This window comes from Pseudorca crassidens, chromosome 7, assembly GCF_039906515.1.
Source record: "Pseudorca crassidens isolate mPseCra1 chromosome 7, mPseCra1.hap1, whole genome shotgun sequence".
NCBI classification, from domain to species: Eukaryota; Metazoa; Chordata; class Mammalia; order Artiodactyla; family Delphinidae; genus Pseudorca; species Pseudorca crassidens.
In genome coordinates this window covers 34,658,520-34,680,402 of record NC_090302.1, presented here as the reverse complement: position 1 = coordinate 34,680,402, position 21,883 = coordinate 34,658,520, and the positions used below count along the sequence as shown (strand labels likewise).

The window sequence follows — 21,883 nt, the reverse complement described above, 5'->3', positions numbered from 1 at the left end:
ACTGAAGGCAGTGGGGGAATCGGGCCAGAGCCAAGTCTGTGGCCAGGGGCAGAGGGCGCTCCTTGGAGAGTTTGAGGGGCCTCATGGGCACAGTAAGGAGCCCTGGACTGAACTCTTGGATGGCAGAGGATTTGTGTTGGGGCAAAGGCTGATGTAAGGAGTCATGGCCTTGGGTGTAATGCTGATCTATCCCATGATTATTGTACGTTTACAGCCTTCTATCTCGTCACTGTGTGATCTGCAGGTGTTTATCAGTATGTCCTCATGGTGATCTGGGGAGGGAAGTGGGGAGGTGAGGCCTGTTTCACAAACTTTAGAGGTGGGTATTGAGTGGGAGCAGAGAATTTAGAGAGATTTGAGCCATTTGTTGGAGTCAGTCCTGGGCTCCCCAGCAAAAGAGATGTAGGAAATCCTCCTGTCTAACCCTCAGCTGCTCTGTTACTTGAATTCTCTCCACCAGAGAGGTTGAAAACAGGTGGTCATCAGTCAAATCCGTATTTTGTTTCGCTTGCAAAGGGTGTTAAAAATTTGTAGTTAATATTTTAAAACAGGGAGATGTGGGGCAACTGGAACTCTCATCCACAGCTACTGGGGTGTAAATGAGAACAACCTCTTTGGAAAGCTGTTTGACATTTATCTGCTAAAAGCTGAATACCTGCATGCCTGCATGCCCAGAGGCCCAGCAATTCCTCTTCCAATTGTATCTGGGCACCAAAAGACACATGCTGTTCAAAGTAGCACAATATGTAATTGACCCAGATTGGAAACAACCCAAAAGCCCATCAAGAGTAGAGTGAATGAATAAATTGTGGTATATTCACACAAAGGAATACTATACAGCAGTGAGGATGAAATAACAGCTACATGACTGAATCTCTCATGATGTTGAGGGACAAACACTAGATGCAATGTCCTATGATTCCCATTAATAGAGTCCCATTTTTGTAAAGTTTAAAAACAGGATAAACTGGTTTATGGTGTCAGAAGTCAGGACAATGGTTACCTTTAGGGAGGGTCACTGGAAGGGGCACTGGCTAGAGTGAGGGTGTCTGGGCACTCATAATATTTTGTTTCTTGATGTTGATGCTGCTCTCACAGGTACATTCATCTTGTGAAAATTCCTCAAGCTGTACACTTGTGATGTATGTATCCACTTTTCTGTCTGTGCATTATCCTTCAATAAAAAGTTGGGTTTTTTTTTTTTTTTTAAAGCAGTACAGCTTAAAAAAAAAAAAAAGAGGGAGGTTGTTTATAACTACCCAAGTTTTCCGCTTCTTTGGAAAGTAGGAAACTCTGGCCACTCTGGCTTGTGACCCAGCCTGGCTGTCCCAGTGAGAGTGTGTGGGATGCCTGCTGACCACAGTCCTCACCACTTTGTTCCCTGTCCTGAGACAGAGGACTAGTTACTGTATATCAACCCAGTTGCAGCATTATTTTTCGTAGAGTAGAGAAGTATTTGCATCTACCAAAAATAGAACAGAAAGAAAGACAGAAGGAAAGATGGAAAGAAAGAAAGAGAGAAAGAAGGAAAGCATGCATGCAAGCAGGCTAAGAGGGCCACATGATCTCAGAAAAAAATTGGGAGAGACGATTCTTGTTTGGCTCTCTACATGTATATATATATTTTTTTTTCTGCGGTACGTGGGCCTCTCGCTGTTGTGGCCTCTCCCGTTGCGGAGCACAGGCTCTGGACACGCAGGCTCAGCGACCATGGCTCATGGGACCAGCCGCTCTGCGGCATGTGGGATCTTCCCGGACCAGGGCACGAACCCATGTCCCCTGTATCGGCAGGCGGACTCTCAACCACTGCGCCACCAGGGAAGCCCCCTCTACATGTTTAATATACAAACCTACTTCACTCTTGGCAGGTCATTTGCCTGGCCCCTGGATGCATTTCAGTTTGCAGCCCTTGCTCTACAATCACCCCTGCCAATGTCTGGCCTCTGTTTGCATACCCTGATGACAGGGAACTCATTCCCTATCAAGGCAGTGCTTTCCATTATGGGCCAGTTCTGGTTGGAAAGTTCTTTCTCAAGCTGACCTGAAATCTGAGAGTCTCAGACTGCGACGCCTGGATGAGACTTGAGAGATTTCCCAGTCAGAAGTCCTCAGCCTTTTTTGTCCCCAGAGGCCCCTGTCATTACCCATTCCCTCAGGCGCTTTGCTGGGATCTATTGTGTCTACCTCTCAAGCTGAGTTTATTAAGTACTCACCTGAGAGGACGTATTTCCAAGCAATAGTGTCCTCTGGAATTTTTTAACTCTGAAAAGCCTTTAACTGGGAACCACTGGTCTAGTCTAGCCCCCGGGCTTTGCAGGTGAACAGCAGATGCCCAGAGAGGAGAAGAAAAGTCCAAGGACACATGGTGAGAATGCCTTAGCAGATATAGCTCTCTGACCACTCCAATCCCTAACTGGTCACTGGGGTTGTTTTCATCCAGCCTGACCCAGGCAGAGAGCAGAGGGAAATGGGAAAGGGACAAAGGAGGGGTAAACTTTGGTGAAGAGAAGAGGAAGAACATAAAGGTGAATCCAGGGTAGTTTGTGCCTCTGTCCAAGGCAGAGAGTGCCAGGAGGGAGGCCAAGTGCACTGGGCAAGGGGCAGTGGATCTGGGGGCATAGGCTGGATGGGAGATGAGCCGGCATATGAATAGAGGGCAGATTCCATCACAAGCTTACTTACCCAAGCTTCATGCTCCCTCACTCACTCTGAGCCACCCGTTCCCAAACCCTCCCTCCCCTCCATGCTCTTCCCACCTCCAGGGCTTTGGTCCCAATGGTCCTTGGGCTGTTCCCTCCTCTCTCCTCTGCTGCTCAAATGGATCACTGACCAACACAATGCTGGACTTGGTTGTGCCCTTTGGTGTGCTGGTCACCTCCACAGTCGTGGTTCTCTTAGTCCTTACCGTGGCCCTGCAGAATGAGCATAGTTATTTCTAACTTACAGACAAGAAAACTGAGGCTCAGAAAAAGTACATTTTTTAATTTTAGGGACCCCTAAAAAATGAGGTGGGGAAATGAGACTGGGACCCCAGGTCTTCAGGCTTCAAGGTCAATGTTCTTTCGACTACACTTCACCACCGTGCCTTTCATGTGAAAAATATTCCAAACCACGGGGTCTCATGTATATTCATAGAAAACAAAACTGGATAGAAACATCCAAAAATGGGAATAGTGGTTATCACTGGATGATTTTTATCCTTTTCACTCCAATATTTTCAGTTCAATCCATTTTTTTTTAACAATGAACATGAATTGTTTCTATAAACAGAAAAAAAAACCCAAAAAACATTAGAAGTTAAATCATTCTCATCTCCCCAAAGCCCAGCTTAGTTTAGAAGGAGAGCTCCCTGGAGATGAGCAGCTCTGTCCTCTAAACCTTAGTAGTTGTGTCCTGCAGTCCTTGCTATGGACTGAATTGTGTCCACCCAAAATGCATATGTTGAAGCCCTAACTCCCAGTAAGACTGTATTTGGAGATAGGGCCTATAAGGAGGTAATTAAGGTTAAATAAGATCATATGGGTTGGACCCTGATCCAATAGGATTAGTATCCTTATAAGAAGAGAGCTTTCTTTCTCTGCCCACCATGTGAGGACACAGCCAGGAAGTGGCTGTCTGGAGGCCAGGAAGAATGTTCTCACCAGAAACTAACTCTTGGCCTCTAGCCCCCAGAAACATGAGAAAATAAATTTCTGTTAATTTAGCCATTCAGTTTGTGGTATTTTGTTATGGCAGCCCAAGCAGAGTGAGACACCCCTTCAACAGCAGAGAGGAGTGGGCCTGGAGCAGGGGTTAGGGTACTCACGAGGCTCCCCAGGGGTGCTTGGGTGTTTGTGGAGGACACAGACTACCAGATCAACCCCCACCCCCAGGATTTCAAGTGGGCATGTCGGAGGATGAGCCCAAACAGATTCAGGTCCTAATCCCTGGAATCTGTATTATTTTAGATGGGAAAAGGGACTTTGTAGATGTGATTAAGTTAAAGATCTTAAAATAAGGAGATTATCTTGCATTATCCAGGTAGGCCCTAAATGCAATCAATCACAAGTATCCTTACAAAAGAGAAGCAGATAATATGCTGCTGACTTTGAAGATGGAGGAAGGGGCCGTGAGCCAAGGAATGCAAGAAAAGTCATTCTAGAAACTGAAAAAGGCAAGGAAGTGGATTCTCCCTTAGAGCCTGCCCTGTGCTCAGGAAGGAGTATGGCCCTGACACCTTGATTTTCTTTCTTTTTTTTTTTTTACACCTTGATTTTCGTCAATGAAACTGATTTCAGACTTCTGACTTCCAGAATCATAAGAGAGTAAATGTGCATTGTTTCAAACCACAAGTTTGTGGTAATTTGTTACAGCAGCAATAGCAAACCAATACACAGTGTCATATCCATTTGGTACAACCAGGAATGTTTAGAGCAGGAAATAAATATCACCTCTGGTTCCAGAGCTGTAAGTGCTGGAGGTTTCAGGCTCACATATGCCTTTGTTGTTAAGGGGAGAAGGAACTTCCTCAAAGCCCCAGTTCCTCTGAGAGAGCAATGACTGACACTGATTTCCGGAATGTTCAAGTGAGTCTGGGTGAGTTGGACATCCTGGGTTAGAATCCACCACTCATTAGCTGGGTGACCTTGAGCAAATTATGCAACCCGATCTTTTCTTCTGATTCTGACTACACATTAGAATCACCCTGAGCATTTCAAACCATACCCGTGGCCAGTCCCTATCCTTAGAGACTCTGATTTAAGTGGTCTGGGGTGAGGCTTGGGCATCAGTGTTTTGTTTCGCTTTTAATGGATTGTTTTTGGCCGTGCCACATGGCTCGTGAGATCTTAGTTCCCCAACCAGAGATTGAACCCATGCCCTCAGCAGTGAAAGCACAGAGTCCTAACCACTGGACCGCCAGGGAAGTCCCAGTGTCAGTGTTTCTGTAAGCCCCCTGGTGATTATAACATAGAGCCAGACTGAGCAACCCCTCTCTAAATCTCTTCCTCCTCCAAGATAGAAATCATAGTCAGGTACATGTCACATGGGTGTGAGGAGCCTGAAACGAGGTAATCCATGGTAAGTGTTCAGCACACAGTAAGCCCTCAGTAAATATTAATTATTATTATACTTCAATCTAGACAGGTGGATCATCCTTCATCATCATCATCTTTCAGTGTCCCCTACTCTATCCCTTTTCAAAATTTTCAGGATAAATAGAAAGGCCCAGTAGATCACTAACATGATGACATTTTCAGGTACACTTAAACCAAGCATTTCAAACTCCAGGGAGACACAGACGCGGTCTAATCAGAGGTCTCTCTGGCTTTGTGGGAATCCAGTGCCACACAGGGCAGTGTCACCTAGGTGAGTGTCTCACTCCCAGCATTGCCTTAAGGTTGCAAGAAATGACCCATTTATAAATATTCTGGATGGAAAGGACCTGTCTGGCAAGCAGACCAGTAGTTTTAAAAAATCCTTCAGGTTTTAAGACCAAGAGCTTGATTTACAATGGACTCAAGGGCTGCCTCGAAGGGGTGGCTTCCAGTTTTCAAAAATAATTGCTTTTCTTCTTCTGTGCTCCTCAGAGCTCTTCAGGCAGAGGGAGAAACAGTTTCCTAACTGGAGAGAGCTTTGGGAATGGAACCCAGCGGCTACAAGCCCTGGGAGCAGGAATCAGGGAACACGCAAGGGCAGACCCAGGTTTTGTGGGGCCTGAGGCCTATACGTTACGGGTGGGGTGAGGCGCTCTCTGCCACACCTGGGGCTCTGGGAAGCAGAACCGATGATGTTGATTATAAAGAGATAATGATTAAACAGGTTGGCAAACGTTGCTTGGTGAATAAACCACCTGCCCCAGTATAGCTGTTCCTTTGTCCCCGCTTGAGGTCTGAGATGGGCTGAGGTGGAAGGCAACCAGAGATTCCAGCTGGAAGATTGTTCTGCCCTCTAGTTACCCCTCTTTGTTTTGATTTTGCTTGAAAACAAGATTGAATTATCCTTTTTTCCCCTCTGGGTGTTACAAGTCAGGAAGCCTGTTAAATAAACATACCTATTAAAGGCACTGATCTGTCCCCAGCATGCAGTTAATTGCAGCTCCAAGGCCACAGATGTAGTGGCTTTCGGATGTGGAGGCTGCCTCTTGGTGCTACTCTACCCTGCCCTGGCCTGCTGCGGTCTCCTTGCCTGGCTCGGGGTAAGTCCCTGTCCCTCTCTGGGATCCAGTCTCCTGTCCCATATAATCAGGGTGACAATACTATGAATTCATAGTCAACCCATCACAGTGATGAACCCCTTTGGCGCAAGCCCTAAATGACAAGGCAGGACTCATTTTCAGCTGAAAAGCACTAGTATTGCCGTATGGGTACTTTAATATAAAACGATCACCTACTACTTTGTAAGCAGCCGATGTCTAAGCCCCCAAGAGCCCACCTCCACTCTGACCTCCCAGCCCCTGCCCTGGGACCCCGCCCCACCCCAAACCTCCCCATGATTCAGCATCTAGAGGAATAATGCCTGGCCGAGTGAGGGGGACCCAAGGACTGGCCATAGAAAAATTACAGCCAGGCTCACGTACATTGTCAGTGCTGGATGTTCTGTTAGTTAACATTTGGAAGAGCATGCCTGGGCCCCTCCACGGACTCAAGCACTTCCCAGTCTTGATATTGTCTCCCTGAGGAGCCTCTCCCACCCTTTGCATCCCAGAGTGGGGCCCAGCTTGTGGAAGAACCTGAGTGCAGCTGGGAATGAAGCCACCTCCCAGCCAGGGACCCGTGATCTGTCTACCCACCCTCCTTTCTGGCAGGTCATCTGGTCCAAAAAGTTGGCCTTGAGAGGACAGAGCAGGCCAGCTGTCCTCCAACCCCATGGAGGACTCTCACCAGCCCATGTAGAGGCCACGTTCCCTGGTTCCTGCTCCTGAGTCACTTTATACTGCCCCTTCCTCATGAATATTCCCAGACCCCTCTACCCAGGGGCATAGCTGGGAAGGACCACAGAGGTACAGAGACCCTGGAACTGCCTCAGGGGTCACCAGGGTGTGGGGGTCAGCAAGCTACTCCTCTTTACCTGGCTTGACATTGGCCTTTTGTATAAAATTTCCCCTCAGTGTGTGGACCGTTAGGCCCAGAGGGCACATAGTGAGGCAGGCCTCTGGCCCCCCCAGCCACATGAGATGCCACTGCATCTCATGTCCTCTCTCCTCTGTGGTTCCATTGTCCTCACTGTGCAGACACATCACTCTGTTCTGGGGAAGGAATATTCCATGAGCCATACATAATCCATATGAACAGATGTACAATGGGAAGCACCTTCCTTATTCCAATTTCACCAACCTGCAGCTAATGCCTTAACCAGCCTATCTGAAAAGGTTGTTTAAATACCACACCTGACACCAGGTGAACAGTAAATAAGACTGTGGCACTTGTGGGTTCTTATTATGGTTGCTGGTCCAATCCCCTCCTCCCCATGAATTGATTCCCTGAAGGACCTGGAGAAGCCCTTTTGCCTCTCTGGGCCTCAGTCTCCCCATCTGTACAACGGTGAGGTTGAAGCTCTAACAGCCCCCTTGTTCCCTGATCTGTCCCTGATTTTATAAGGCCAGGGGCAGGAGTAGCCATCATGGGAATCCTCTCTGCTAGGGGCTGCTCCTCCTGGATGACACACTGAGGCAGATACATGGCAGGATCTTTAGAATCAGATTTGGAGAGGAGAGACTCAACCTGGGTCAGTCACCTCCAGTAGCTTGTGGGGTGCTTAAGAGAGTGGCATTCAAATTCAAACTTTGCAATTCCAGATGTACTACTTACTAGTGAAGCATTTTCTCCTCTCAGCCTCAGTGTCCTTAGCTGTCAAAGAAATTGATAGCACTTGTCTTCACAGCAGAAGGGTCTGCAGACTCCTAGTTATCCCATGTCTTGTCTTTCCACAGTCACAGAAATGGAAGCCCTCAAAATGACCACCCAAAATAAAAACTACTTTCCCAGCCTCCTTTGCAGCTAGTTGTACCATGTGACTAAGTTCTCGTCAGTGGGATGAAAGTATAAGTGTTTGGGGGCAGCTTTGGGGGCCCGTCCTTTAAGCAGCTGGCATGCATTCTTTGCCTTTTTGTCTTCGTCCCTCCCTCCATCCTGCCGCCTGAAATCTCACTCCAACCCTCAAATAAACCCAGGTTTATTTGAACGATGAAGACAATGCTTACTGCTAAGATTGACCAAATCATGACTTGGAAGGGGCAAATATCCTTGAGGATCATTTATCACATTCCTAGACTACTTACCTCTGGGCTTACTTTACTTATTTAGAGAAATCAACTCCCATTTTGCCACTGTTATTAGAGTTTCTGTCACTCAGAGCGAAACCTAATCCTCACTCACTGCCGTGGGATCTGATGAAATTAGAAGGTTCTCTCTAACCAAGGCACCCTCCTGCCTTAAAGTCCTTCTGTGCCTTCTCAGGATAACATTGAAACTCCTTAGCATGACATTTAAGACCCTTTGTGATTTGTCCCCTCTAACCCCTCCAGCCTTGGCTCTCTCACTGCTCCCCACCCTGCGCATCATACTGCAGGCACCGGCCAGCAGGAGCTACTCACAGCTCCCTGACAGCAAGCCACCACTCACCTCTGGCCTTTAGCACATGCAACTCTGTCTTCCAGAAATGCCATCTCTCCCCTGGCCCTTTTCAGATTTCAAGATTCAGCCCAAGTATCACCTCCTCCAGGAAGCCTCCCCAGACCTTCCCAGGCTTTGCTTTGCTCCGTTTCTTGTTTCTCTTTCCTCCACCGCGTGAGAGACGCACACCAGTTTCTGTGTCTGTCTGCCTCCCCAGTCTATGGGTGGCCTGAGGATGGGGATGGTGTCTCGTTCATCTGTGCACTGCCAGGGCCTCTGTGACAGGGTTGTCAGTAACAGGAGCTGAGTGAGGGAGGGATAATGGGTGGCAGATGCTTGCCAATGTGGAAACTGCTGGGCCTGGTGAGGGCTGTGCTGAGGAAATAGTCTTTGAAGCAGAGAGAACTGACTCGAGACAGAGGTGAAAGTCAAGGGCATCCTGAGCAGCTGTTCATCCCTGCTGCCCTACTCTGGTCACCTAGGAGCTGGATACTGCTGGATCCAAGATACCCTGGTGCATTCGTTGGCAGATCTGCACTATGTATCGTTAACGGTGGGGCAGCATTTCAGGATCACTCAATCAGAAAGTGTGTGAAGATACACTTGGCCCCTGCCAACTCTTTGCACTTCAACCGTTGCCTCATTATGGCCCAGAACCAGCAAAGATAACAGGAAGGGAAAGTCAGTTGAATGGGTTTCATAAGTAACATGCATTTGGAGTCCAAAGTTTGTGGTCCAAGGACTCTGCTAACAATGAACATTATTTAGCAGCTTTACTAGAACTTTCTGGGGCCCTTATCACCTAATGGCCCTTTCATTCATCTCATATCCCCTCCTTTTATAGTTGAGAAGACCAAGGCCAAGAGAGAGGAAGTTGCCCAAGGTCACAGGGAGAGGCTGGTGAAGGGACCAGGAGCCAGGCTCTCACTCCAACCCTCATGCCCTTTGCACAACCCTTGCCCGTTCTGTGATTGCTGTCCAATAATTAACTGTGGATTTAGAAAGACATGGACTCCTTGGAGCCATTCATGAGGGTCATGAAGGGACAGATCCATTATACAGAGTCTTTGAACCAGGAAGATACATCCTATTGATGTGGTAACATAATCTTTTCTTATTTTTTTTTTCTTTTCTTATTTTTTTAAAACTTTTATTATGAACAAATTTAAATATACACAAAAATAGAGAGAGAGAGAGAGAGAGAGAGAGAGAAAGAAAGAGAGAGTATAATGAATCCTCTGTGCCCATCAGCAGCCAGCTTAATAATTATCAGCGCCTGCTGTTCTTGGTAATATAACTTGGTAACATAACTTTTCCCCAGGAAACTAGAGGAGATACGTGCTCCAACCAGTATGATCTTTTCAAATTGCACATGGGATCGGGATCGTGTTAACTGACCTCCTTCTTCCTCAAAAGTCTAATAGGATCCTCTGCTGTCGAAAAGAAGACAGAGCAGGGCTCCCACCCTGCCCTAGACAGCCTACCTCTTGACTTCTTTTAAGTGAGGGAAAGATACACTTCCCTTTTCTTTAAGCCACTTTTATTTTGGGTTTCCTCTTGCGTCAGTAGTTCACAAGTGTAGCTACATATTAGAATCAACAGAGGAACTTCAAAACAAAAAATGAAACAACAATAAAAACCAGACAACGCAGTACAACACTGAGGGAATTCCAATTCAGTTGGTCTGGAGTGTTTCTCAGGCATCAGTGTTTTAAAAAGCTTTCCAGGTGATGCTAACACACAGACACAGTTGAGAACCTCTGTTTAATCATATGTGTCTGAACTGATTCTGGTACATGGCTCAGCTGAAAGGTCATCTTCTCCCAAGAAATCCCAGGAGAAGGAAATCGGGACTCCCTCTTTGTGCTTCTACAGAGCTGGGTGCTAATCTCTATTAGAGGTATATGGCAGTTTATTTTTATTTTATTTTTATAAATTTGTTTATTTTATGTATTTATTTTTGGCTGTTGGGTCTTCGTTGCTGCGCACAGGCTTTCTTTAGTTGCGGTGAGCAGGGGCTCCTCTTTGTTGTGGTGCGCGGGCTTATTGCGGTGGCTTCTCTTGTTGCAGAGCACGGGCTCTAGAGCGCAGGCTCAGTAGTTGTGGTGCACGGGCTAAGTTGCTCCACAGCATGTGGGATCTTCCCAGACCAGGGCTCGAACCCATGTCCCCTGCACTGGCAGGCAGATTCTTAACCACTGCGCCACCAGGGAAGCCCTATATGGCAGTTCAGTGCATTCATTTTGTTTGGGTCAGTCTGTCTGCTGTCTCCAGGTGGTACCATGTGTGCCTGGGCCAGGGGTCAGAGTTCTTAACTGGGCCTCCAAAATTCTGCATGGCCCACGCCTCCAGCCTCTTCCAGAACCATTCACCCCTTTGCGCTTCCCACTTCTGCCCACTTGTCTTTTCCCAGTTCTTTGAATGCATCTTGACCCCTCCCACCTCCAGGCCTGGGCACACGCCTGTCCCTATTACCTGCAATGTAACCTGCCTCTTCATTCAGTTGGGCCCTCCTTGTCTTTCAGATCTCATCCTCTATCCTTGCTACTCAGAGCATGGGCTTGGCACTAGCAGCGCTGGCATCACTGGGCAACTTAGACACGCAGAACAGAAGGCATTTATAGTTAACAAGGTTTAACAAGGTCTCCCAAATATGTAGAATGCAGCTATGATGGGTAGTTCTGACTCAAAAATATGATTGGGGTGAAGGCAGGAGAAGGGGGTGCTGTTTTTAGAAGAAAGGAATGTTGGGCAGACAAAAGAAATGATGTCCACCATAATGATGGAGTGTCTACACAACAGAATACTGTCGACCACCTGGCCTGCTCCAGCTAGGCCAGAGGCCATAATCCCAAATGCCTACAAGGCCTATAGATTGAGTGTATCAATGTATTAGTTTCCATTTGTTAGCTGTAACAAATTATCACAAATTTAGTAGCTTAGAACAACACAAACGTTATCTTGCAGTTCTGGGGGCTCGGAAGTCTGAAATGAGCGTCACTGGGCAAAATTAAGGTGTTGGCAGAGACCCATGTTCCTTCTGGAGACTAGGGGAGAATTGTTCCCTTGCCTTTCCCAGCCACTTGCATTCTTTGGCTTGTGGCTGCATCACTTCAACCTCTGCTTCCATCATCGTATCTTCTCTGATGTTGACATTCCCGTCTCCCTTTGATGAGGACCCTTGTGATTACATTGGACCCACCCATATGATCCAGGATCATCTCCCTACTTCAGGATCCTTAACTGCAGACATCCATGTGCTGCCACAACGTCTGTTTCCATCCCAGTGTTATTTGTGTGTTTGTGTGAGAGTGTCGATTCTAGTCGGAACTCAGACACTCATTCTCCTGTGTGACATTGGGCAAGTCCCTCTCCCTTTCTGGATTTCAGTTTCCTCAACCATGAACTGAGGTGTAGAGGGAGGGAACAAACAAGGAAGCCAGGCAGGTGGGAGGGAAACAGTTTGTGGTAAAGACTCAGGGCTGCTTTGATTTGACAACATTCAGACTTAGCTCATGTTCACAGACTGTAAATTTAGCCGAGTGTAGAGGTTCACGTAGGAGAAAAAGAGGGGGGGAGGTATATTTTGGGTTGCTTTTACATGCATCTTTATTTATTTATTTATTTATTTTTTTGCATCTTTATTTTTAAACTTCCATTTCTTGCACCTCCCTTGGTGTCTTGACCCCGTCTTCCATCTTCTGTTCAAATGCAGAGAATGGAGGCACCTGCTATGTTCATTGTAGAATCAATGCCCAGGGAAGCTGGCATGTCTTTTTGTTTGGAATCTGTCTGATCCATTCATTATCTCAGAGCCTGGAGTCTTCTCCAGCAACTTCCTAGACATCCAAGGCTTCAAAACCCTGAAAGAGAGATATAGCTTCTCTTTCCCCACCAGGCCAGTGTAAACACATCCCTGGGTGACATTCTTTGCTGACAATGACCTGACTATGGCTTGTGTTATCTCATTATTCCCCTTCAATCCTTTCAGTCCAAATACTCACAGTGGCTCCAGGCCCAACTTGCATTCTAGAGGCCTGGATCATTTTTTGCCAATTAAAAAGATGAATCTAAAACATTCCTTCTGCAGAAATAATCTGTGCCTTTTACCCTGAGCCATTGCACATTCATCCGTCTCTCTAAACCATAAATGTCAAGCACTGTGGAAGGTTTTAAGTTTTAAAATTTTTGGATGCTTTTACAAATGCCTTGCAACAGGACTACCTTCTGGTGCCAGCCACAGCTTATGAAGTGTCACGGGTGGGTCTTCTGGATGGACTCTAGATACAGACAAAGCATTCACTTGATAAGTCCCTTTCTTAAAACCACCCATGATGGAGTCATAGAATCCCAAAGACCACTTAGGCTACTGCTTCCCAAATATAGTTGTGCATCAGAACTTAAAAAATTCCTGGATCACAACCAACATCTAATAATTTAGAATCTCTGAAGGTAAGCCCAGGGAGATTATAAAGTTTTGCTTTTTTTTTTTTTTTTTTTAATGCTCCCCAGGCAATCCTGATGCACAGCGACATTTGGGAACCACTGGTCTAGTTCAGTCCTTATCTGGTATTCTCCTCTATAGGATTTTGCCAAGTGGTTTTATATCCCTCCTTGTACTCCTCCAGTGATGGGGGACTGACTGCCTTTCAAGGCAGCCCCTCCCACCCATCCTTAGCCAGCTCTGCTTTGTCATGAAGTTCTTCCTCTGACCCCGTTAACTTCCTCTCATGGGTCTGGCTCTGTCTTCTAGGGCCCCACAGACTACGTCTGTTTTTACCCTTTGGAGATTTGGAGGGTGAAATCCTGTCCCTTGAGCTCTGAGGGATGGATACGCCCAGTTCCTTCAGCTGCTTCTCACAGGATGCAGCCTCTCCCAAGGGGGTCACTTCTTGTTTGCTGCTGGCCTCTCACACCTGCCACAGCTTTCCAAGTGGTCTGACCATATGAAGACTGACTGATACTTGTTTTGTCATAGACTCACTGCCTCTATCAATGAGGCCTGTTAATAGTTGACCAAATAATCCTTAAGTTAATCTACCAAGGAGTGCCATGCCAAGTGCCCAAGGGGTGCTAGGCTGGTCATGTGCTGTGTGGGAGGCAGAAGGGGTTTTGCAAGGGGCCACATGGTTGCTGGGAAAACATGAACATAGATGTGGCAAGACACAAGATGTAGTGCTTTTAGTGAAGAACTAAATTTTGCCTCAAGGACTGTGAACATCCTAAGGATGACATGGTAACAAAAGATTGCATAGAGATGTAGCTTAAGGAAAGAATCATGTGAATTAGTCAGGTTCAACAGGAAAATGTGAATACTCTAAATATGTGGAGAGGTAAAGAGTTAATACAGACATTGGGTGCTGACAGAATTGCTGGAAGGGCCAGAGGGAGGGAGAATCAGGGAGGACTCGACCTTCAGGACTGATGCCCAGAACGAGATGGATGTGGCCCACCAGCGTTGTTACTATCTGAGGCCACCTCTGGAGCTATTTAGCTCAAGACACACCCCTGCAGCCATGATTCAAAGAGCAAGAGAACAGGTAGCTGGAGTCAAGGAGCTGCAGTTGCAGTGGCCACCCCACACCCAGGAAGCTGGAGAAGGATGCAGAAAATCCTCATGTTTCTGCCATCATGCTAGTGATGACCCAAGGGGGCAGGACAATGCCCTCCACCTTCCACATGTGACAGGGGTACTGCTAATCAGCACCACTGAGTTCACATCCAGAACTCTAGCTGCAAACAAGGCTGCGAAACAGCTTGTAGCTTCCCAACGTCTCCAACCAGAAGGAGGGTGCAGTGTAAGCGAAGTGACTGAGAGATGCAGGTTCTGGATTTAGCTTCCTTTATGGCAACAACAAGATGGAGACAATCTAAATGTCCATCAACAATCCACCCTACCATGGAATTTTACACCACCCCGGAGAGGAGGATGTTGTCTTTTAATTAGTGACATGAGAAAATGTTCATAATAAATTGCTGTTCAAAAAAAAGGTAGCAAAATAGAGGTCACCATATGATTTCATTTTTATTAAAAGAATTTTTGAAAAATGCAGAGGAAAAACCAGCAAGATGAATGGCAACTTTGGGGTGAAAGGATTGAAAGTAATATGTTTTCTTCTTTTATCCTGTTCTGTGTTTTTCCAAGCTTTGTACATTGCACATATACTCTTTATGTCCTTTAAAAAAAATGCAGCTTTTAAAAACACAAATATAAAATCAACTGGGAAAAAGAGCAGAGAGAGTGGAAGACAAATTAGTGAAACAAGGAAAAAACAGAGAGGGGAGACCCAGAAGGGGTTAAGGAGAAGTTCAAATGATGGTAACCTAACAAGGCGCCTCGTGTTGCGAGAAAGGAAGAATACAATTGGGGTCTAGTCTCCGATTGCTGTGTGACCTGTGAACTCCTACCCATTCGGGCCTTAGGACTCCAGCTCTGAGTGGCGATGCGAGAGGAGAGCGCTGGCGTGTTGCGGGATACCCCGCGGGGTACGGGGCGCTGGGACGTGGGAAAGGTGGGGCGCTCCCCGCCCCCGGTCCCATCACCCCAGTCCCAGCAGCCCCAACACGCCTGCGCCCGGAGGGAGGAGCTGCCTTAGCAGCGGGGCTGGAAGTCGGCGGCACGCCAGGCGCAGGCGGAGCCTCATTGGTGGCTGAGCCCCGCCACTGCGCGGAGGCGGGGCCTGCGGCAATCGCCCCGCTAGAGACCAGGCTAGACCTGTGAGAATCTGAACCTGCACCGGAGCGCGAGCGCCAACCTGCTGCAGGTAACTGGTGCCCTTCCCACTCGGCCCCCCGGGCAGGCCGCAGCTCCCCTTCCTGCAGTGGAGACTTCCTCTCTGGGTCTCGGCTTCCCCACGTGGGGGCCGGCCTTTCTGCCCCGGAGGCGTGCACTGTAGGAACCTCTTCACGCTTCCCACCCCTCCTTGCGCACCCGGGTATCGGGGTGGCGCCTTATCGCCTCGTGGACTCACACCCTCGAAATCTTCCGGGTTAGCTCGGCCTCATCGCTCCCGCCCACCGGGCCTACTGGGCCCCTGACTGGTAGCCGAGAGGCCAGGACACGCACTCCCTCCCCGCAGAAAGGGTGAGGTGGGAGCCACCCGGTCCTCGATGACCCAGAAGGTCCGGTCCTTGGCACATTGGGCGCTAATAGTGGGAACTGTAAGAAATTGTCCGTAGTACGGAAGAAACACAAAGCTAGGGCTGTGGGAATCCAGCCTGAGGCTCCTATTCTTAATTGCTGTGTGTCCTCAGTGAGTCCCAGAACCTCTCTGATCCCCAGCTTTCTTCCATAATGAGGGTCATCAGGGCTGCTGGAAGCCTCGGTGAGTTAACTACTGAGAAGGTGGCCTAGAAACTGCAAAGCATGGTGTGCTTTGAGCAGTCCTCTTCCCGTATGCAGGTGGAGGCCCAATGCACACCCCACGTAGGCTCTAGAGTAGAAACAGCCTTGGCTGGGCATGAAAGCAGGCTTGCCAGCCTTGGTCTGTGACCACCCCTCCTGCCATTTGAACCCTTGCACCACCACCCCTTGGATTAGTGACCCCGCATCCCCCTTATCCTGACCTCCCCTGGGACCCCTCTTTCCTCAGACCCAGGCCTGTTGGACCCAAGGCTGCTTCTGTCCCAGCATGGGGCAGAGTCCTGAGCAGAGTGGACCTGTGTGCACCCCTGACAGTTCTGCTGGCTCAGCTTCTTCCCAAGGGATGGCTTCCTGGGCAGCACTGATTTGCGTGGGGCCAGGGACCTGGCTGGGGTCTTGTTTTCCTGGATGAGTTCTCTGCTCCTTTCCCTCCCCAGTGGCAGAGGGTGTGTGTGCTGGGGTAGGGCAGGTGCAATTCCTTTTGGGGGCTGGTGGGGTAAGGCTCAAGAGAGACAGCAGGAGTGGAGGGATTGATGTCCTAGCTGGAGAGTAACTGCTTTAATGAATCTAGGAAATGTATATACCATTTAAATTACATTGAATAAATTATATAGACTGTTTAAATGTTATAGTTGTTTTAATAAAGTCTACACTGTTTTCAGAGTTGTAGGCAAGAGTAAACAGAGCCTTCTTTCCAGCTGCCGGACTCACTGCACTCCTGGGAAAGCTGAAGCCAGTCCCCCGGGGGGACTGGGCTGGGCTGGTTTCTGAGGGTGCCGCCAGCTCCGATGACCTGGGTGGGCGTGCCAGGCTTTTCATATGCACGACCCCATTCAGCATTCAACAACTCTGGCTCTGAGTCCCTTGGGGTTTTACTCTACCCGTAGGTCAGTTAAACAGCCTTAGGAAACAGCCTTTGTGGATACTTTGATGTTTCCTCTGTCTGTCATTTAATAACTACCCACTGAGCAGCTACTCTGTAGCCAACGTAATTCTAGGTATCAGGGACATAGCAATGAATGAAACAGGAAAAAAAGTCCCTGCCCTCATGGAGCCCATTTTGTTGGGGAGAGGCAGACAATAAACACAGAAGCATGTACATGTACTATTTGGTATGTCAGATGGGGGAAGATAGAGCACAGTATGGGGGAGAGAGAGTCCTGGGGCTGAGGAAAGTTGCAGTTTTATAAAGGGTGCTCAGGGAAGGCCTTACTAAGAAGGTGACGTTTGAGCGAAGACCCAGAAGAGGTGAAGGAGTGAGCAAGAGGCTAGATCGGACATGACAGAATTGAACCAGAGAGTTCTTCAGGGCTTCTGTAGCCCTTATGATCCATGTTTTCAGAGGTGACACCCCTTTATGCTAGAATCTTGGAACATCTGAGCTGTTGGGCCTTTGGGGGACCCCTGCTTCCCTCTCCGTGTTCACCCTGGCTCCTGTCCCTCTCCAGAGTACTCAGCATGCTGCGCTTCCTGGTGCCCCGGCTCTTTTGCCTGCGCCGTCTGGCCACCCCGTACTCCTCAGCAGCAGCCCTCCCCAGCCCCATCCTGAACCCTGACATCCGCTACAACCAGCTGTTCATCAACAATGAGTGGCAAGATGCGGCCAGCAAGAAGACCTTCCCAACAGTCAACCCTGCCACGGGGGAGGTCATCGGCCACGTGGCTGAAGGGGACCGGGCTGACGTGGATCGGGCAGTGAAAGCAGCCCGGGAGGCCTTCCAGCTGGGGTCTCCATGGCGCCGGATGGATGCCTCAGAGCGGGGCCGGCTGCTGACCCGCCTGGCTGACCTAGTGGAGCGGGATCGTGTCTACTTGGCCTCACTGGAGACCCTGGACAATGGGAAGCCTTTCCAGGAGTCTTATTTCTTGGACCTGGATGAGGTCATCAAGGTATACCGGTACTTTGCTGGCTGGGCTGACAAGTGGCATGGCAAGACCATCCCCATGGATGGCGAGCATTTCTGCTTCACCCGGCACGAGCCTATTGGCGTCTGTGGCCAGATAATCCCGTGGAACTTCCCCTTGGTCATGCAGGGCTGGAAGCTGGCCCCGGCACTTGCCACGGGCAACACTGTGGTCATGAAGGTGGCAGAGCAGACCCCCCTTTCTGCCCTGTACTTGGCCTCCCTCGTCAAAGAGGCGGGCTTTCCCCCTGGGGTGGTAAACGTCGTCACAGGCTATGGCCCAACAGCAGGAGCGGCCATTGCCCATCACATGGATATCGACAAAGTTGCCTTCACTGGCTCCACCGAGGTGGGCCACCTGATCCAGAAGGCGGCCGGCGATTCCAACCTCAAGAGAGTCACCCTGGAGCTGGGTGGGAAGAGCCCGAGCATTGTGTTGGCCGATGCCGACATGGACCACGCCGTGGAGCAGTGCCACGAAGCCCTGTTCTTCAACATGGGTCAGTGCTGCTGTGCCGGTTCCCGGACCTTCGTTGAAGAATCCATCTATGATGAGTTTCTCGAGAGAACTGTGGAAAAAGCTAAGCAGAGGAAAGTTGGGAACCCCTTTGAGCTGGACACCCAGCAGGGGCCCCAGGTGGACAAGGAACAGTTTGAACGAATCCTGGGCTACATCCAGCTTGGCCAGAAGGAGGGGGCAAAACTTCTGTGCGGTGGGGAGCGTTTTGGAGAGCGAGGCTTCTTCATCAAGCCCACGGTCTTTGGTGGTGTGCAGGATGACATGAGGATTGCCAAGGAAGAGATCTTCGGGCCTGTGCAGCCTCTGTTCAAGTTCAGGAAGGTGGAGGAGGTGGTGGAGAGGGCCAACAGCACCAGGTACGGCTTGGCTGCTGCTGTGTTCACCCGGGACCTGGACAAAGCCATGTACTTCACACAGGCGCTCCAAGCTGGGACGGTGTGGGTAAACACCTACAACGTTGTGACCTGCCACACGCCATTTGGAGGCTTTAAGGAATCTGGCAATGGGAGGGAGCTGGGGGAGGATGGGCTTAAGGCCTACACAGAGGTGAAGACAGTCACCATCAAGGTTCCTCAGAAGAACTCGTAAGAACGGCTGCCAGGGAGCGCCAACTCTAGTCCCAGGATGCCAAAACCACCTACCAGTGGTTGCCAAACAGTTTTTTAGCCACGGACCCCCTTTATTTGTTCCAGATGAACACTTAGAGGAACCTCAACAAATAAAGCAATTAAAATGAGAGCTGCTCTAGTTAAAGCAGGGATGGGGGCTGGGCTCAGAGCCCTGTCCACCTGCACTCCAGCCCCCTTGGTGGCCCTGTGTTACTTCCATGAAACCTTAGGAGTCTCTGAAAGACAGATTAAGAAACACTGATCCAGACCATGGCTCTCAGTTCTTCTTACTGATCCAAGGACTTCCCGGTGGATTAACTGATGTCTTAGTGGGTAGACTCATCTCAGACATGGGATTGGAAGGCATTAGGAGTTTTAAGCTAGACCCCATAATCTTGGCCCCCTTCTTCAGTGACGTACCCTAAAAATCAAGACTGCTTTTCTTTTTCTAAGTACCAGTTGCTGACTGGTTTGCTTGCTTGCATTGCTTCATTTTGCTACTGATTGTCCTTAATTTGAGGGAAGGGGTAGACAGAAAATGCATTTATATAACCATTCACTTAAAATAAGCTCAAACAGGGGCTTCCTTGGTGCCGCTGTGGTTGAGAGTCTGCCTGCCGATGCAGGGGACACGGGTTCGAGCCCTCGTCTGGGAAGATCCCACATGCCGTGGAGCAACTAAGCCCGTGTGCCACAACTACTGAGCCTGCGCGTCTGGAGCCTGTGCTCCGCAACAAGAGAGGCCGCAATAGTGAGAGGCCTGTGCACTGCGATGAAGAGTGGCCCCAGCTTGCCGCAACTAGAGAAAGCCCTCGCACAGAAACAAAGACCCAACACAGCCATAAATAAATAAATTAATAAAAAATAAATAAAATAAGCTCAAACAGCTCTAATGTCCATCAACTAATGAGTGGATAAACAAAATGTTTCTATGGAATATTTCTTATACTGTTCAGCCTTAAAAAGGAAAGAAGTACTGACACATGCTACAACGTGGGTGAACCTTGCTAAGTGAAAGAAACCAGACGTACAAGGCCACATATTGTATGATTCCATTTATATGAAATATCCAGAATAAGCAAGTCCATAGAGACAAAGTATACTAGTGGTTGCCAGGGGCTGGGGGAGGAGGGAATGGGGAATAGCTGCTAATGGCTATAGGATTTCTTTTGGGGAGGTTTTGAAATGTTCTGGAGTTAGTGTTGATGGTTGTACAACTTTGTGAATATACCAAAACGCGCTGAATTACATACTTTAAAAGGGTGAATTTTATATGTGAATTAATTTCAGTTAAAAATTAAACTCACAGATTCTGTTTGCAAATCAATTTTGTATCAATATTCTTTTGCTGCTGAACATTTTACAGAGTCTTGGGGATGGAAGGGACCCCGATAGTCAGAAGTCCCCTCCATAATATTTCTAGTTTTGATTTTGTTTTCTCTCACCTGAGTGACAATGTGCAACTTTAAGACCCACAGAGAAAAGTGCTGGGTCCTGCCTAAAACCAGTTTATTTCAGCTCTCATTTCAAGGCTTCTGCTGGCATTGTCCCTCCAACCCTCACCAATACACACCAGCCCTCAAGCCAAGCTCAGCGTCAGGGCCATCCTGACACGCTAGGGTTTGGGGAATTTCAAACCTGAGAGTTCAGTTTGTTTGTTGTTAGTCTCACAACTCCATTCCGCAGCTGATGGGAGTGAGACCAGGTCAGCCAGACCCCGATTCAGAAGCAGAATGCTGATCCTCTCTCTCCTTGTCTTCCATCTTTCTAGACCATGCTGCTCATGACTCACCATACTTTTAGGTCCACTCAGCCTTGTGAATGCACCCGCCCACCCCGTCATCTCTTTAACACCCCATTATCTCACCTAGGCATTGAAACGATTTTGTTCAGTATCTTACCTTGGAGTTGGCCTGAAACTGCTTCCTGAGGACTCAGGGTCTGTTTGGTCCCTTCATCTCGCCTTCCTAGGATCTCCTTTCTACACCATTTGTCTAAGGCTGGGGTGACCCTGACTGCCCCGCAAAGTGCACATTTTACCTAGTTTTCTTGGAGGCTATTGGCACTTTCCAACATCTCAATGTTTTAACAAATTCATTCCTCATTTGCTTCTCAATACTTCTAAACCGGACTTCCCTGGTGGTGCGGCGGTTAAGAATCCGCCTGCCCGTGCAAGGGACATGGGTTCAAGCCCTGGTCCGGGAAGATCCCACATGCCGCGGAGCAACAAAGCCCGTGCGCCACAGCTACTGAGCCTACGCTCTAGAGCCCACGAGCCACAACTGCTGAGCCCGTGTGCCACAACTACTGAGCCTGTGCTCTAGGGCCTGCGTGCTGCATCTACTGAGCCCGCGAGCCACAACTACTGAGCCCTTGTGCCACAACTACTGAAGTCTGCATGCCTAGAGCCTGTGCTCCACAACAAGAGAAGCCACCGCAATGAGAAGCCTGTGCACCGCAATGAAGAGTAGCCCCTGCTCGCCACAACTAGAGAAAGCCCGCGCACAGCAACCAAGACCCAACACAGCCAAAAGTAAATAAGTAAAAAATAAGTAAATTAAAAAAAAAAATTTCTAAACCAAAGAGTTTTGTAGAGGGTGTCCCAGTATGGGGTGGGACTGGAAAAGGATAATCTTCTAGGTCCCTCATTTCAGTCCCTAAGATTCTGAGACTGAGGAGTCAAATAGGTCAGATTCCCAATCAGCTCAGCCCCCAAAATCCCTCTGTTCTCATCACCATTGCTCTGAATGTGGGGAAGTGTGAGCAGGGAGGCTGAACGGGGCATCATTACTGAGTGTGGACACTGCCTGCATGATGACTTCACTTGGTCATAGACGTTGCAATTCCGGGGCATCTACCCATTCGACAAACTTATACCAAGCACTTAGTTTGTCAGT

General features: G+C 48.6%; 1 protein-coding gene and 1 long non-coding RNA gene across 2 annotated transcripts in view; both read left to right on the top strand.

Annotated features, from left to right (window-relative positions):
• The window catches only part of LOC137227669 (uncharacterized), a 228,100-nt gene that overhangs the window by 188,237 nt on the left and 17,980 nt on the right, over nucleotides 1-21,883 (top strand). The gene's annotated exons all lie outside the window — the stretch shown is intronic.
• On the top strand, nucleotides 15,263-20,313 carry ALDH1B1 (aldehyde dehydrogenase 1 family member B1). Its single transcript, XM_067743889.1, has 2 exons — nucleotides 15,263-15,355; nucleotides 17,403-20,313. The coding sequence occupies exon 2, from the start codon at nucleotides 17,413-17,415 to the stop codon at nucleotides 18,964-18,966; it is 1,554 nt and encodes a 517-aa protein (XP_067599990.1). The 5' UTR covers nucleotides 15,263-15,355; nucleotides 17,403-17,412; the 3' UTR covers nucleotides 18,967-20,313.

What these genes read in the sequence shown, in the direction of transcription:
- ALDH1B1 (XM_067743889.1), top strand. Translation starts at nt 17,413, where the DNA reads ATGCTGCGCTTCCTGGTGCCCCGGCTCTTTTGCCTGCGCCGTCTGGCC.